This window comes from Acartia tonsa, chromosome 4, assembly GCF_053477335.1.
Source record: "Acartia tonsa isolate MP-2025a chromosome 4, ASM5347733v1, whole genome shotgun sequence".
In the NCBI taxonomy this organism is placed as follows: Eukaryota; Metazoa; Arthropoda; class Copepoda; order Calanoida; family Acartiidae; genus Acartia; species Acartia tonsa.
The window spans coordinates 1,604,924-1,622,404 of record NC_137263.1 but is presented as its reverse complement, the minus strand read 5'-3'; the positions used below and the strand labels follow the sequence as shown (position 1 = coordinate 1,622,404).

General features: G+C 34.3%; 2 protein-coding genes across 2 annotated transcripts; one reads left to right on the top strand and one right to left on the bottom strand.

Annotated features, from left to right (window-relative positions):
• Positions 1-2,714: 2,714 nt before the first annotated feature.
• On the bottom strand, positions 2,715-17,444 carry Bcs1 (mitochondrial chaperone BCS1). Its single transcript, XM_080155630.1, has 9 exons — positions 17,270-17,444; positions 16,236-16,335; positions 15,429-15,547; positions 12,608-12,737; positions 4,674-4,770; positions 4,406-4,452; positions 4,110-4,269; positions 3,764-3,857; positions 2,715-3,489 (listed from the first exon to the last, which is right to left on the bottom strand). The coding sequence occupies exons 1-9, from the start codon at positions 17,372-17,374 to the stop codon at positions 3,094-3,096; spliced, it is 1,248 nt and encodes a 415-aa protein (XP_080011756.1). The 5' UTR covers positions 17,375-17,444; the 3' UTR covers positions 2,715-3,093.
• On the top strand, positions 6,466-11,739 carry LOC145315637 (uncharacterized). Its single transcript, XM_080155626.1, has 3 exons — positions 6,466-6,554; positions 7,652-8,401; positions 9,667-11,739. Exons 1-3 carry the CDS (start codon positions 6,528-6,530, stop codon positions 11,608-11,610), a joined length of 2,721 nt encoding a protein of 906 aa, XP_080011752.1. The 5' UTR covers positions 6,466-6,527; the 3' UTR covers positions 11,611-11,739.
• Positions 17,445-17,481: the final 37 nt, after the last annotated feature.

The following is a 17,481-nucleotide window of genomic DNA, read 5'->3' as shown; positions in this document are numbered from 1 at the left end:
ATTTTTGTATTTTTCACATTTTTCTCCATACCTTTGGTGTTTATGGCCCGATTTCCGAAGTTTTTTAGTTATATATATCAAAATTAAATTTCCTGTCGTTTCAAGAAAACATCAATAGCGGTCAGACTGCCTTTTTGCAGGTTTTTGGCTATTTTTATATTTTTCACATTTTTCCTCCTATCTTTGGTGTTTATGGTCCGTTTTTAAAAATTTTTGTAGTTAAATATATCAAAATTAAATTTCCCGTTGGTTTAAGCATCCAGTGTGTAATTTACTTTGACCGTCAGTCTGTTAGTCATAGTACTGAAATATAAATATTAAGAAATTAAAAACAAATGTTGAAAAGGTTTTGTGATTTTTTCCTAATTTACATGCTTTAAACAACTAATATCTAAATTCTTATTTATTTGTTTGTGCTTCGCTACTTATGGATGTTGTCATCCTTGTTGTTCATATATAGGACAATCCGGTCCAAAAGTATGTAGCGCAGCGATAACACTAAATACTGAAATAAAACTGATATACTAGATATGGCATATTTATTTAAAGTAGATCGACACATTCAAATAGTATACAATTGATTCTAAATTCTTAAAACCAGCCTATCTATGATTAGAAAGTACGTAGCATTTTTAACATTTTTCATATAAATTTCAAGTTGTGTATGTTCAATTTATACTTTTTACGTCAATATATTGTCGCGACAGGTTATGTTCAGTGTCAGTATATTGTTTACCTTTACTACAGCTGAGAGTTTTTTTAAGTGCTGCTTTTCTATAAATAGGTTCTCATGTATGTCCGTCCGTACGTAACGGATAGCTCTTGACGATAATTCAGGTATGTTAAAGTTGTCCTATTGTTTTCAAACTGCATTATATGATGTCCGAAACCGTTAGATACTTTATAATTATTGTCAGTATGATTTAATTATGATTCAAAGGAAGATTAGCCACAATTTTATGAACGATTATTTTTAGTTTAATTTTTATCCTATAATATAAGTAGTAGGTAAGTTTGTTTTTCTAAAGCCAAAAGTATGTTGGTCCTAATCGGTTATACTTTTCAGCTAAGCTCATAAAAAACTTGGTTGGTTTTAAGCTATTTTCCTGAGGCGAGGGGCGAAGCAACAAGTGTTATGTAATTGATATATCAACCCTATCATCTAATTGCAAAAGGGGGGGGGGGAGAAATGTGGTGACTCGTCACACGTGACACGACATACCAGCAATTTTATTTTGGGTGCTACTCCCTTAGTTTTAGAGATAATTGGGTGAAATCTTTTTGGTTGTGTCACTAATTACCCCAAGTTTTGGTATCTTTCAAAAAAAATCTTTGCATTGAATGTAGAAATACCAATAACTTTCAATAAAGGTACAACAATCTGAACTGAAAGACTACTTTCTTCTGGAAACATTTCTAAAAAAAAAATGAAAACAAAGTAGCGATTTTGCCGTATTTTCACAGTAGCATTTGATAGGTTATTTTAGGTTAGGTAAGTGTTAATGATTGCCCCGCAGGGTTGGAGCCCCCCGCAGGGACGAGAAATAGGAGAAAAGATACTGTGAAAATGCGATGAAACCTGCTACTTGGCTTTCTTTTCATGATCAAAAAAATCAGTTTGTTTTAGTTACCTAAAAATTGAAGATTTATCTGAAATCCAAAGAAATAGTGGAAATAGTATGCAATTTTGGACAATAGTGGAAATAGCATATTTTTTTGGAATAGTTTGCATAGTATGCAAAAATAGTGGAAATAGTGGATATAGTGGAAATAGTATGTTTGTGGCCAGCCTGCATATTAATATTATTATTGCAAAACCCGGGGCATCCTGGCCGTTTTTGGGTAAAATGGAGAAAACTGATTTTTTGGGGTTAAAAATCTTAATATTTTTGGTGAAATTTTCTCACAAAATGTCAATTTACACCACCAATAAAATATTTTTTTAAAATTTTTCTTTAATTAGACATTGGTACAGGTATCTGAAAAGTACTTCAATCAAAAATTATTTTCATAAGATAAACATAAATGTATTTTTTGTTGCTTTGAAAAAATTGTGTAAAAAAATCTGGAAAATCATCAAAACTGAAAAGAAATTTTTCACTACCTTTTTCAAAAATGGCATAAATCCGCCAAAAATGAATATTTTATAAAAATTTCTTTTCTAGCTGTCTACTTACAGCCATTATTAATTCCTAGGATAGATAAAAGTCAATTTTAAATTTTTTGGATGTCCCACTGGATCCCACTGTGTGTTCCTAGTAACGATCATCTATAAAAATCTGAACGTTAAGTCTGATAAAGGTCAAACGATAAAACATGTATATTTGGCTCACACAAAATTTAAACGGAAAGAAGGCTACAATGTACAGTTATCTCGAATTCAGATTTATTTTACGTGTTTATTCTTCAGTGAAGCTTTTCCTTGTGCATCCGTGGATCTTGGCTATTTATGATTATTTATAGGCTTTCTTATGTCGCTTGACACGGCGTGCGACCATAACGTGTATGTTAAGCCGTTTGGCAGCTAGAAGCTTTTAAAGTTTTCTGGAGATAATCGTTACCAGGAATATTTTGCCGTGAACTGCACTAGATCCAAAGTTTCCAATAAACAAGAACACTCTTACTTACAATCATACAGGGGCGCTAAAATTCAAGATTTAATTAAGCATTTTGTCTTAGATCTGATTAATAATAAAACCATTGTATTTATATAATCTGAAATTATTGCATTTAAATTAAAATTAAAAATATACTAAATTATAACATTATTGTCATTATAACATCTGTATGTATTTTATTTGTAATAAAAATAATAACAAAAATGATTTATTTTATACTGGTAATGAAACAATGAATATCAAAACAATATAAAAATTAGAGTCCAAATGGATATAAAATACGTGGATATATTGACAGGGGGAAATTTGCGCCAATTTAGCTTGCTAATATGGTCCTACTTTATTGGTCAGTTCGTTGATCCAGTAGAAGGGGGTTGAAGGGGGATGGATTTTAGAGTATATGAAAGTCTTGTCCAACATCCAAGTAATAACATATCCATTATTAGAGTCAATACAACTTTAATTTAATCTTTGGCTAAGAAACAGGTTTAAACCTAAAAACATTATCAATAGCTAGTTGTGAGTCCGTTTTATAGAACATAAAATAGCCTTGAACCTGCGCCGCGCTGATTGGCACACCCAAACTGCAAATTTTATCCGCAAAAATATCTGCGCGCGCATCAGCATCCCCGGGATAAAATCTGCGAAACATTTCGCGCAGCTGTTGCCGCGAGCAGTAGTCAATCATCTCGATCATGTCGACCCGGCCCGGCCGTATTAGGGCCGGGTCCAGCCGTTCTATGTAGTTTGTGGTCATGAACACGATCCGGCCCTCCGTAGACGTCACGCCGTCGATGGCGTTCAACAGGCCGCTGAAGGTGAGCCGGTTAAGGCCTTTATACGCCTCTTCTAAATGTGCGCTTGTTTCTCTACAAAATTTGTCAACTTTAATACCTAAAGGTTATGTAAAATTGTGGATATATTGACAGGGGAAAATTGTCGTCAATTTTTATTCTAAAATAGAACTCATTTATTGGTCAGTTTGTTCATCTAATACAATGAGTGGGTATGGGGTAAAGGGGATGGATGGGGTGTTTAGTTATTTTAGCCCGCTGCGAGCTTCACTTTATTAGAGAACATGGAAATCTGGTGTAAGAACCAAGTAATAATAAATCCATTAGGTATCAAAGTTGACATATTTTCCTGCTGACAAAGGCTGCGTCGATATCCTCGAGTAAAATGATTGAATTTTCTGGCGCGTCGGCCAACCTATGCGCCAAACGGTCATCGCTCATAGCCCTGTCACAATGGATATAGAATATACGTGGATATATTGACAGGGGGAGAAATCTTTAATTTAGGTTGTTAACATTGGCATCATTTATTGTTCAGTTCCTTCATTCAATAGAAGGGGAAGGGATTGGGTAATTGGGGTGGGGGTCTCATTATCAAAGTCAGCTGCGAGTATCACTTTATTAGAGTACATGAAATTCTGTTGCAACATCCAAGTAATATTATATTATTGTTATTTAAATATCCTATTGCTCCTGCCTGTCAGATAAATTCAGCACGCAGATAGAATACTCTAGCTCGCCGGCCAGCGCGGTTATAAACGAGGTTTTACCGCAGCCCGGCGGGCCATGGAGCAGGTAACCGCGCCGGTACGGTATTCCGCGGTCCCGATACCAGTTCTGACTTGATAAAAATTCCTGTCACATAAAAGAAAATTCATTTTAAAAATATTTTGGGGGATAGAAATTAACCCTATAAAAATATTAACCTCCATTTATTGCAATACTTATTTTTATTATAGACAAGTTTTTTAATATATAATTTTCTTATTTCCTTAACGTCAGACAGTATAGCTTCAGATTTTCCATCATCAAGTACAACACTGATTGCAGGAAACAGCTGTTTTTTACCCGCCATTTTTAAAGTTGGTTTAAGACTTTTGATATTTTTAAAATTAAAAAATATATGAATATATTGTATTGATTGCGCCTGTTTGGAGGCTAAAATACCCCCCCCCCCAGAGTACGTCCTCGATGAGCACTTAAAAAAAACATTTAACATGTCCACCATCAATTCAACATTTTGTCGGGAAAAAACAGCTGCCTTGAAATAGGTCGTCTTTGTCTGGGATGTCCGAAGGGCCGCCAGTCAGTGCCAATGACAGTGTACATTATAGTTTTCCCGTGCATGGCTGACATCGCTGAAATATAATAAGTAAAATTAGTTTTTAATTTAAACAAGGATTACAACATCCATAAAGCGAAGCACTGAAACGGTAGGAAAAACGGACATTAACACTTGCAGAATGTCAGAACTGAATAACCTTAATATTAAGACCATACAAAATTGTAAGTAAATTTGATTAAGTACACAATGCTGTTTCAGGACATACTAACGGTTTTAGGACTTGATTATAGAGATACTTCGCTTATAACATTGTACCTTGTTTTAATAGGAATCAGTATTTAAAAAATCAGATGAATATGATAATTTTAACATACAAAAATTTGTTGTCAAAAAAGTAAAAAAAATCAGCTTGTTTGACGTACGAACCGACCCTAATTATAGAAAAGCTTCGCTTTTAAAAAGATTTTCGTTTACAATTTTTAATATTGACAGAAAATGTAAAATCTACGTATTTTTTTCCAAAATGTTTTAATTTTTGGATTGGCAGACAGGAATACTTTATGGAGACCATTGTTTTAGAGGTCCGATTTTATATAAACAAGTATAATTCAGGGATCTCAAGGGATAAGACAATGGCTGATAAACAATGATTATACACAAAATAATCTCTTTTGTAGATTTCAATAAGTGGTTGAATTATTTGGACACTTAACTTAATGAACCAACCAATTAAATTTCAATAAAAGTCCCCCAGGTTGTTAAGAAAAGAAAAGCCAATAAGAAAAAGTTATTATAAAACTTTGGGGACTAGTGCAATAAATAACTCAATATCCCCTCCCTCCCGCTTTCTCTCAAATTATATTACGTATCACACATTCTGGAAAAACCAGGTTTGAGAAAAATAGGCGTGACCTTATTATACATCAGGATATAAGTCAAATTATATCAGCTTATTAAGTTAATGAGAAATAGGCGGAGTTTTCTCTTTGTCAGGAAGAGAGGGAGGGGCACATTGGACCGTAAATTATAATGGTACCCAAAGTTTTATGGAAAACGTTCTCTCATTGTTGGCTTTAAAAACTTGGGTACTTTTATTAAAATTTTCCACCATTATTTTTAATCTAAAGCAGGGATAATTTTGTTTGTTATTATTGGAGGTGTACATATATTTACCGTCCATTGTCTTAGCCCTAACGTTCCCTGACTTCTTAGTAACAAACCAACAGTGAGATATGGTCTTTGCAAAAATTACAAAACTTCGGCTAACAATTAGCAAGGATAAAATCATCCACAAAAGCTTAACTCATCAAATAGGATAGTCAAACAAACGAGCATTTTTTTTTTACAAATATAGATTAAGAGCGCTCTTTCTATCATATGGCCATACTAACATTTTAAGATTTGATTATAGAGATACTACGCCGCAGCTCAATGTACCAACATGCGTATGTCCAAACGTTTCAACCACTAATTATTATCTACAGAAGGGGTAAATTATGTTTTATCAATTTGGATGTACATAAATTTATCGGCTATTGTCTTATCCCTTTAGTTCCCTGGTTAAATCTAGAAAAATTCTAATGAATTCTGGTTTATGCAGCGGTCAATAGGCGGAGTCATTCAGACAGGTAAAAGAAATTCACCGCGCTCTGGTCAACTTAATTACATAATAGGAGACACTGCTAAGGGGAAGGGGGAGGTGTAGAAAGGTAAAAGGGGGAATAGTAGGTGGAGCAGAAGTATTAAACATAAAGTAAAATCAGAGAGAGATAATATCTTAGTATTTTATCAAATTTCAGCCGGTCAAGACATATTTCAAGAGGGATAAAAATGTTCATATTTCTTCTAATATTTGCAGTAAGTAAAATTTATTCCTATTTTTTTTAAATTAGACGACATCTGTGAGTAAAGGGTTTTTTTTTAATGCAACCATCTCGTAATCAGTGAGCAAATGGCACCTGTAATTCGAATTTTGATCTGGAATTTTGCATAAGTAATCCTTGGTAGGTCTATTTTCCCTAAATTGAACAAAAAGTTGGAAAAGTAACGGCTAACGGCTGGCGGCTCAATAGTTTAGCCATTTTTAAAACTATTTTCAAGGGAAATCATCACGAAACCTATCTCCACACAATACTCTATGCTGCTCCAAAACGGTTCTAGCCGCTAGTTGCTGGTAATAGAAATCTAAAAATGTTTTTTTTTTTGTATAATTTCATTGATTGTATGATTTAAAGCAAAAATATGTTTCAAAAAGTTGATTCCTACATAATTTATGGCAGATTTGCCCTAAAAATAGCCAAAAAACGGCTAAACGGCTGTGCCGTTAGCCGTTACTTTTTCAATTTTTTGTTCGATTTAGGGAAAATAGACCTACCAAGGATTACTCATGCAAAATTTCAGATATAAATTCGAATTGTAAGTGCCATTTGCTCACTGATTACGAGATGGTTGCATTACCCCCCCCCCCCTTATAAACTGGTTATCTTGATTGGCGGAAAAACTAGTGATAAAAAGTAAATATTATTATTTTACAAACGCCAGATTTTTTTTTTTAATATAAATTTTTACGGTTAATAAGTTTTCTACATGTAGGGTAGTTACTAACATCCTTGACGTAATAGATGATTTAGTATTGTCCTGATAATTTCAAACTTTGAAAAGTGATTCCTTTTTAAAATACCTAGGTACGATTTTTATAAATATTTTGATATCAATATTTAATATATTATTACCATTTCCATGGTTTTAAAAAAAGCGATTCTTAAGACGATTAGACACCAACTTGTATGTCGACAAAGTGTAACTCAAAATACCTAAATATTTTTATAATCAAAATTTAAATTGCAGCCACTCTATGTTTTTCGATATTTGTTTATCTCTTATGGATGTTGTCATCTTTGATTGATCATATTATACAGTTTATACATCCAAATTTCATGCATATATTTTTTCAGGGAGTAACACATGGAGGCCCGCTGTCCCTTTTCCACAACAGATTTGCTGAACCAGTAGCCATCAACTATAATGAAGCCGCCAGACAGCTGCAAACCGCCGCCGATACCCTATCCACCACTGAACAGCGAAGCAGCCAAGACGAGCTCGAATCAGAAGAAGAAGATCCGATGGCCGCGCCCAAGTTTACTAACCCGATAACCGCCATTGACGATCTTTTGAGCCAAATATTCGGCAGCTGGGTCGAACCGGCGGATGAGACAGCTGTTCCCAACTTTCAGGTGGCATCCGTCCATGACAAGGCAACATCACTCATCTATTCCTTTGGACTGATCTGTCATATTGAATGCAGCGGGCTTGATTGTGTGCAGAAATGTAAGGAGTGCGACAAGGCTGCCTGCAAGGAGACAATTCAGCCAGTCACATTACAACAGCCAGAACCAACAACGAACAAACAGCCTGCAGCAGTGACAGAGCCCAAAGAAGCGATTGTTGACAGTATAACAGTTGATGAAGCAGTGGATGAAATTAAAAGTGACGAAGAAACTGTACTCGAGAAGAATACCAATGAAGAAACAGCCATTCTGACAGACGTCGACGCACTTGATGTTGATGAAAAAGATGATTCCTTATCAGACTCTGACCTTATCCTTGAAGTGAAATCCGAAGTTATCTTAGAGGATGTTGAGGAAAAATCTACCCCTAAGCTGTCACTTTTTTCACATGCAAGAATCAATGATAAAAAGTTAAAGGTAATAGATTTTTTAGTAGCAAAGCTACTCTATAATTTGAAATGTCCGTCTGTATGTCTGAAAGTTTTTGGGGAAACGTGATTTTCTCAGCTCCTACAAAAGATAGAAGGCTGAAAATTTTTGTCAACATTCCCATCAATATGGAGCATAATTAAGTATTAAACATCGTTGGCGGTGGACTGCTTTTAAGAGGCTTTTTAGCCGCTTTTAATTTTCAAAACTAATTTTCTTGGCTCCTGTAAATGAGAGAAGGCTGAAACTTCTTGTCAACATTTTCATCATTATGGAGCATAATTATGTATAAAACATCAATAGCAGTTGGACTCTTTTTGGCCGCTTTTATTTTTCAAAACTGATTTGGTCGGCACCTGTAAAAGAGAGAAGGCTGAAACTTCTTGTCAACAATCCTATCAATATGGAGCATAATTAAGTATGAAACATCAAAAGCGGTCGGGCTGCTTTTAAGCAGCTTAGAGCCGCCTTTATTTTTTAAAACTGATTTTCTCGGCTCTTGTAAAAGATAGAAGGCTGAAACTTCTTGTCAACATTCCCAATAATATGAAGCATAATTAAGTATTCATCATCAATAGCGGCCAGACTTCTTCTAAACAGCTCTCTAACCGCTTTTTACCTTTTGCAATAGATTTTCTCGGCTCCTACAAAAAATACACTACTGAAACTTGCCAATATTACTGACTTTATGCCCCATACTTAGGTATGAAAAATCTTTGGTAGTCTGATTGCTTTTAAGATGCTTTTCTTTTTCAAACTTTCAGATATAAGCATTAATTTTTCAAAGTTTCATGAGTTTAAGTTTTTGCATATTTATTTGCATATATATCTTTTTTTTTCTTTGATATGATAACAGTTAATTCACCTCTATAAATTACTTTGTCTGTTTGTCTATTTTATTATAGATTTTGTGCTTCGCTACTTATGGATGTTGTCATCCTTGTTTGTTTCTTTTTTTTTAAAGGGGGGCTAAATTATGAATCATTTCCATTTCAATGGAAGGAAAACAACAGTTAAAAAAAAAATTCACGAATATTTAGGTAGTTCATTATAGAAAATAAAACATAAAATATTTTTTTCTTCATATTTGAACTATTTATTATTTTTTCTCTCCATTTTGAAAAGATTTCCACTTGTCAAATGTATAAATTTTCTAGATAAAGCTGCCCTCAAGACATTTAAATGAATTGATTGCTCATTGTCCTATCCCTTTATCCCTAAAAATTTCCTTTGATATAAATTTTTTATTTAAGGACAAGGTACCAGAAAAGCCGACAACTGTACAGACTATTCAACCAGCTGACAATGAACAGCCCCTTCCTGTAACTGAACCTGTCACTGATCCTGTAACTGAACCTACCTCTACTGGGCCATCAACCACATCTGAAGAAACTACCGCCAGAGCAGCCAACATTATCTCCCTATTCAAGCCAAGAACAGCAGTATCACCAACGCCGGAACCAACAGCAACACCACCAACAAGAACATTTCCAGATGATGGTATCATTTTTAGAAGTTCTTTGGACGAAGAAAATCCAGCAAATGATGCCCCCAAAAATCCTCCAACCAAAAAAACTACATCAGAAACAACTGCTGTTGATGTTACAACTACTACTACTACTACAGAGGAAAATATAATAAACTTATTTAACCCAATCAAGCAAACTGAGACTGTTGACAAAGAAAAAGAGCCTACAAATGCTCTTGAGCCTACTACACAAGACGACAACAAGGAACTGTCAAATGTGGATGAGAATGTTGAAGAACCTGCAAGATTGTCAAAATTCAAAAGCACCAGCGGTAGCATTAGAAATAAGAAACCAAGAATTGAAGATCCAAACATTGATATGCTTAAAGCTGAAGCTGCACTTGAAATAGTTGATGAGAATGTTGAAGAACCAGCAAGATTATCAAAATTCAAAAGCACAAGTGGAAGTATAAGAAACAAGAAACCAAGAATTGAAGATCCAAGCATTGATGATATGCCTAAAGATAAAGCTGCACCTGAAATAGTTGATGAGAATACTGAGGAGCCAGCAAGATTATCTAACTTCAAAAGCACCAGTGGTAGCATTAGAAATAAGAAACCAAGAATTGAAGATCCTAACATTGATATGCCTAAAGATGAAGCTGCACCTGAAATAGTTGATGAGAATACCGAAGAGCCAGCAAGATTATCCAAATTCAAAAGCACCAGTGGTAGCATTAGAAATAAGAAACCAAGAATTGAAGATCCAAACATTGATATGCCTAAAGATGAAGCTGCACCTAAAATAGTTGATGAAAATACTGAAGAACCTGCAAGATTATCCAAATTCAAAAGCACCAGTGGTAGCATTAGAAATAAGAAACCAAGAATTGAAGATCCAAACATTGATATGCCTAAAGATGAAGCTGCACCTAAAATAGTTGATGAAAATACTGAAGAACCTGCAAGATTATCCAAATTCAAAAGCACCAGTGGTAGCATTAGAAATAAGAAACCAAGAATTGAAGATCCAAACATTGATATGCCTAAAGATGAAGCTGCACCTGAAATAGTTGATGAAAATACTGAAGAACCAGCAAGATTATCCAAATTCAAAAGCACAAGTGGAAGCATTCGAAACAAGAAACCTAGAATTGAAGATCCCAACATTGATATGCCTAAAGCAGAAGCTTCACTTGAAATAGCTGATGAGAATGTTGAAGAACCTGCAAGATTATCCAAATTCAAAAGCACAAGTGGAAGCATTAGAAACAAGAAACCAAGAATTGAAGATCCAAGCATTGATATGCCTAAAGCTGAAGATGCACTCGAAATGGTTGGAGAAAAAACTGCAGATCTTACAACTACAACCCCAACCCCAACTACAACAGAAGAGCCAAAACAAAGAAGTTCTTTGAACAAACAGGTAGAAATCAGCAGGCCAAGAATTTTCCGCAATTTTTTCAACAGGCCTTTCAAATCATTTGAAACTGTTGAGGTTCAGCCACTTACATTTAGAGCAGCAGCAACTAATGAACTTAATGAAAGCACAACTACAACTACAACAACATTAACCACTACCACAACTACAACAACAACCACAACAACAACTACAACAACAACCACAACTACTACTACAACAACAGAACAGCCGAGACAACGAACTTTCCGCAGCTTTTTCAAACAACCATTCAATTCACACAACACATTTTCTGTGCGACGTTTTTAAAATTTTTTAATTTTAGTCTCTCATAATTGCATACATATATTTGTTGAAAATTTATAGTATCTATATTTGTAAATAATATTATTGTTAATCTGTTAAATTTGAAATATATATAATAATCTAAGATAAAAATCTTTGTTATTTAGCTTACCGAATTCAAAATTGATAATGATACGTAAATTTCATAAGTTTAAGTAAAAGATATTTAGGTGCTTTAAAAAAAGTTCTTCAGCTAATTTTGAAATAATTTCAAAATTCAAAACAAAGAATGTAGTTTTTAAATGCGAAGCTTTTCTATAATCACGGTCTGTCCGTCCGCCCGTACGTGTCCTATCAAACTTTACATGATGATTCCTATAACAGTTTAGTACTATTTAGAAAGCAAATTTATAATTTTTACCAGAAATTTCGTACGTCCATTTAATACATTAAGAATATAACTTTTTTGACAAAAATTTAATGTATGACATATACCTACAAAAATGACAAAAATCTGATTTATTAAGCCGAGGAACCTAAACATTTGGGGCTACGAGTACCAAATTTAACTTAACCTACCTGAAACTTTATTTAACTTTTAAAATACAATTGTCCCCTACCCCCAAATGCTTTACAAGAATGGTTAAGGGGGAGGGAAGTTCTAACCTTTTTGCGTAGACAATGATAATAGGCTTTGTCTTTGATAGGTTATTTCACAAAAAATATCCTTTTGGATGTAGTTTCCCTATACCTACCTCCAGGTTTAGGTGCTGCAGGCCTCCATGTTGTCTTTGGACAGGTAAAAAAAAATTGTGTCAGAACTTCCCCCCTCCCCCGCGGACGGCTCATATTGGCTACCGCTCTAAACCAATAGTGTTCTGTGATTTGGGCTTGTTTTGTATCAACCAATCACCAATTGGCGGCCAGTAATACAGCTTACCTAATTGTCTAGATTCCTCTAGAATGTCTACAAATAGATGTTTATGTTTGCCAATGGTGGTGAGCTGTACAGTACACTTACCTAACTGTCTGGACTCCTCTAGAATGTCGACAAATAGATGTTTATGTTTGCCAATGGTGGTGAGCTGTACAGTCTCCCAGGGTTCCATCATCCTCTGCTCTCGTGTCCGCTCTACTCGTATCCAGGTACCCTGCCAATGGATATAGAATGTTATGTATGTGGATATTATGACAGAGAAAAATTGTCGTCAATTTAGGTTGCTAATGGATATAGAATATATGTGGTCCGTGGATATTATGACAGAGAAAAATTGTCGTCAATTTAGGTTGCTAATGGATATAGAATATATGTGGATATTATGACAGGAGAAAAATTGTCGTCAATTTAGGTTGCTAACATGGAACTCATTTATTGGACAGTTTGTACATCCAGTACAAGGGGAGGGGATCTCGTATCCTGACAATGGATTTATTATTACATGGATATTAAACGGGGTTAATATGTTCTGTAAAAAAGTGAAACTTCTAGCTGGCTAAATTAACAATCCCCACAATCCAACCCCCTTCCCGTCCCTATTACTTTATAAGTGATGACCATGTTAGCAACCTAAAGTGTCGATTTTCCCTTCTGTCATAATATCCAGATATATCTTATATCCATTACCTTACCGGAAAAGAAAAGTTTTTGTTGTGTTTTCTAAATTCTTTAGTACCGAGCTGTTCTACAATTTTAGCTTTTGACGGTTATAGACATGGTGGAAAAAATGTCGAATTGAAACTTTCAAGCAAAGCTACTCTTTAAGTTATTGTATTTGTCTATCCGTTAGTTTTGTATACCTATAGGTTAGTACTATTAAAGTTCAGGGAGTAAGGGAGGGGACAATGGATCGAATATTCAATTTTTAGGAGTCTTAGACTTTGGGGACTGGCTTAAAGGGAACATGCAAGAATTTAGCAGTTTCTAACCAATCTTGGGGACCAATTATGAATGACGTCACGCAAAATCATGCATAATCTCGCGGCAAACTAGCGCGTCAACAAAAAGATAAACAATAACAAGCAGACAGAATATTTTGATTTTGAAAATTATTTTGTAAATTGAATCATTACATCTTTTATATCTAATTCTTGTTTAATGTTAATACATTCCGATTAGTGCGTTGTAGAAAGAAATTATATTAAGATTATTAGTTATTATGAGCAAAGCCTTCCTATAATTAGGTCCCGCACATTTGTACGTCCGTAACGGTTAGCTCTTTTCGTTACTTTAGACATGTTAGATGTTTCTTATTGATTTAATGTAAAGGCAAAAGATTTTTGTCTTTAGCTTAATATTTCTGTAATTAATGATCCGATTAATTTCAAAATTTTAGGGAAAATTCACGAAGTCCTGAGTTGTTCAAGGTTTGTTTATCATTAAAATCCCAAGATGGTGTTATTTTATTTTTCTGTCCTGGATGCTAGGAGCGCAGCTACCAGTTATCCTAAGATATGTTACTTAAACCTTAAGATCTTTAAAATTAAGATGTACTTATGTTCTCAACTATTTTATTTATGTAGTATGAATTTTTGACGCAAGGTATCTCATTTTTATTTCGTTAAATGAAATAACTTGAGTTAAAAGTTCTGTAGGAAGGTAATTGTTTTAGTAAGTTTTGTAATATAATTATTTAAAGGCTTTTTCATGTCTAAGCTTTTTAATAAATACAATAAAAAAAATTTGGATAGAAGAAGTTGTAAAAGTAAAATGGTCAGTTTCCTTAATTTTCTGAAATTTAAATAATAACAATTATGGAAATGAATTGTAAACAAGGGTTTTGATCTCTAGAATCAAAGGCTTGTAGTAAAGCATCAGTTTAAGGATGGTGCATTTCGAATTAAAAACAATTCAAAAAGTCAAAAATTTCCACTAAAGGTTGCTATATTGCAAATACTTGTTTTATCTGGAAATATCTGGGTTTTCAACCTTAAAGGGTCACAACTATAAAATTGAATTAACTGCCCATTGTCCCCTCCCTTACTCCCTGATTAAAGTTTGTTGTATGTACCGAGTACGTCTTTTTCTTGCATGGACATGTATGTATGTATCGTAATGAATGCAACCTTCCAGGTTTAAAAAAACATCTGCTATAGCGCGTTCGTTCATCCGTCAATGTCATATGTTAAGAAACAAGAAACCTACCATATGGCAGGTGTCATGCCTTAATCCAATTTCACCGAAAATACAGCCTTTTTTTACATACTTACACACCTAGAGGAAGTTGAGCTCGAATGAGAATCGCCCATTAACGATAAAAATTGTGTTAAAAGAGGGAGGGGGGAGGATACTCTTTATCTAGGGGTTATAAAAAAACTCTCCTAATAAAAGGAGAACCATATTGGTACATCGGTTAGGGATATTATTCCCTACAAACACAGAGAAAGACATCATGTTAATCTTATATAAAATAGGGATGGCAATCCGTCAAATTTTTGGACCGGATTCGGATTCTTACAAGAATCCGTCCAAAAAAAAGACGGATTCCCGCGGATTCCGGATTCTTATTTTTAGCGGATTCCGGATTCGGATTCCGAATTCTACCAATATTTTCAAATGCTTTTTAAAAAATAAATATGTCCTAAAAATTAATGTTCTTGGTGTTCTCTTATTTACTTCCGAGAATAGAACCAAATTTTAAAGATATTATATATAATGATGATAATCATTGCCCTCAAAAAGGCAGAGTTGAAAGAAAAAACTCAAGACGCTAATTTTAGCCCACCAATTAAAAATCCGAATCCGCAATTAAAAAACGGATTCCGGATTCGGTTTCCAAAATTGGCTAAAAATTGGGCAGATTCCGGATTCGGATTGCCAACCCTAATATAAAATGACAACTTACTTTATAATTCATTAAATGAGTGCCAACACTTGGTTGAAAATTATACTGTGTTGAGATCTTCCCACTCTCACTCTCCACAAATTTAGTGTCCACTGATAAATGTTGCGTCTTCCTGGCTCCTGGCAAAAAAAACAATAAATGTTGCGTCTTCGTAAAAGAAATAATAAAACAGCAATTTCGAACAATTAATTTCTTTGAATTATGTTGACATAATAATAATATAATATAGATGATATACTAACGGCTTCGCCCCTGGCCTCTAGGGCTTTGCCCCATGAATAAATTTTTTTAAAAATTTATAAAAAAATTTATAAAAAAAAAAAAAAAAAAAAAAATTCTGGTGCTGCGCCCATAATTTATGGGCACCACCAGAATTTTTATTTTTTTTGGGGGGGGATTTTCATTTTTGAGGGAGTTGGGGGTGTCCCCCCCCCCCCCAAGAAAATAGCTTAAAACCACCACAGGACCAATAGGTATATACCCTGAAGAGTAGAATCCAATCGGTTCAGTGGTTACCGAGATCTTAAAGGACAGACAGACATCGTTCTACTTTGTATTATAGATTACTACTTGGATGATAGATCTTACAATAGATTCTCATGTTCTTTAACAAAGTGAAATTTGTAGCTATCTAAAATAACGAATCCCACCTTCAACCCCCTTTACCCCATACCCTCCTACTGGATGAACGAACTGAAAATTAAAGAGTTCCATGTTAGCAACCTAAATTGACGACAATTTTTCCTCTGTCATAATATCCACATATATTCTTTATCATGTATTATTATACCCTAAAAATGCATTTACCTTTAGTTGAAATCCACCCCAACAACCAGTCATAGGATTTATCCTTACAGGTAACTTCTACGGTTGTCATGTAGTGACGTCGAAACAGAATCATACCAACCTAGAATACAAGACATACATGACATAATAGTTACCCTTACATGACACTTCTATCTACAGTAGTCATGTAGTGACGTCAAAAAAGAATCATAGGTACCAACCTAGAATACAAGACGTACATGATATGATAGTTATCCTTATATGACACTTCAATATAGTCATGCATAACGTCTAGACAGAATCATAACAAGACACACATGACATATTGTTATATTTATCCATACATGACACTTTCAAAGTTGTCATGTAGTGACGTCTAAACATTGGCATACTAACCTATAATACAAGACATACATGACATAATATTATGTTCTTACATGACACTTCTACTGTTATTGTCATGTCACGTCTAATACCAACCTAGAATACATGACATATTATCATGTTTATCATTACATGACACTTCTATCTACAGTAGTCAAGTAGTGACGTCAAAATATAATCATACGATTATCATGAATTGACGTCGAAACAGAATCAAACCAACCTATAATACAAGACATACATGACATAAAGCTTTATTTACAAGACACTTCTATCTACAGTTGTCATGTATTGACGTAAAAATAGTATCATACCAACCTAGAAATCAAGACATACATGACATAATATTTATCCTTACATGACACTTCAGATTAATACAAACCTGGAATACATGAGAAAAAGTTACATGACAATGTAAATTTTTATAATGCTTTTTAAACGATGAACAACGGTTAACATGCGCATTTTTATAAAAAGGTCAGACAAACAGAATTTTATCTATCACTTTAGCAAAAAAAAAACGGCCAAGTAAAATTTCAATTATAACGTGTTATATACTAACAAAAAAATTTGCGACCACCGTTTTAATTTTCTTCTGATACAATAAACGTAAGAATGCACTTTCCGCCATACCTGCCCCTGCGGGATACCAACCCTACCATCCCCCTTACCTGAGCGCTTTTACGCAGCATGGTGGCCCCCAGACCCACCCCCATCAGTCCAAACCCCGCCCCAAAATACGGGTTGTTCTCGATCATAGCAGTGATTGCAGACATTTTAAAATCTTTTAATTTTAATTATTCAAAATAAATTAGGATTTCAACATTTTTTTATATCTGAAACTAAATGCTTTAACAATGTATACAGTATACGTGGATTGACG

Excerpts from the sequence above, each read along its gene's own strand:
- Bcs1 (XM_080155630.1), bottom strand. The coding sequence starts at position 17,374 with ATGTCTGCAATCACTGCTATGATCGAGAACAACCCGTATTTTGGGGCG. Across the intron at positions 12,738-15,428 it reads CTCATTTAATGAATTATAAA|GGTACCTGGATACGAGTAGA; the intron begins GTAAGTTGTCAT and ends ATCCATTGGCAG. Across the intron at positions 3,490-3,763 it reads TCGACGCAGCCTTTGTCAGC|AGAGAAACAAGCGCACATTT; the intron begins AGGAAAATATGT and ends GACAAATTTTGT.
- LOC145315637 (XM_080155626.1), top strand. The coding sequence starts at position 6,528 with ATGTTCATATTTCTTCTAATATTTGCA. Across the intron at positions 6,555-7,651 it reads TATTTCTTCTAATATTTGCA|GGAGTAACACATGGAGGCCC; the intron begins GTAAGTAAAATT and ends ATATTTTTTCAG. Across the intron at positions 8,402-9,666 it reads TCAATGATAAAAAGTTAAAG|GACAAGGTACCAGAAAAGCC; the intron begins GTAATAGATTTT and ends TTTTTATTTAAG.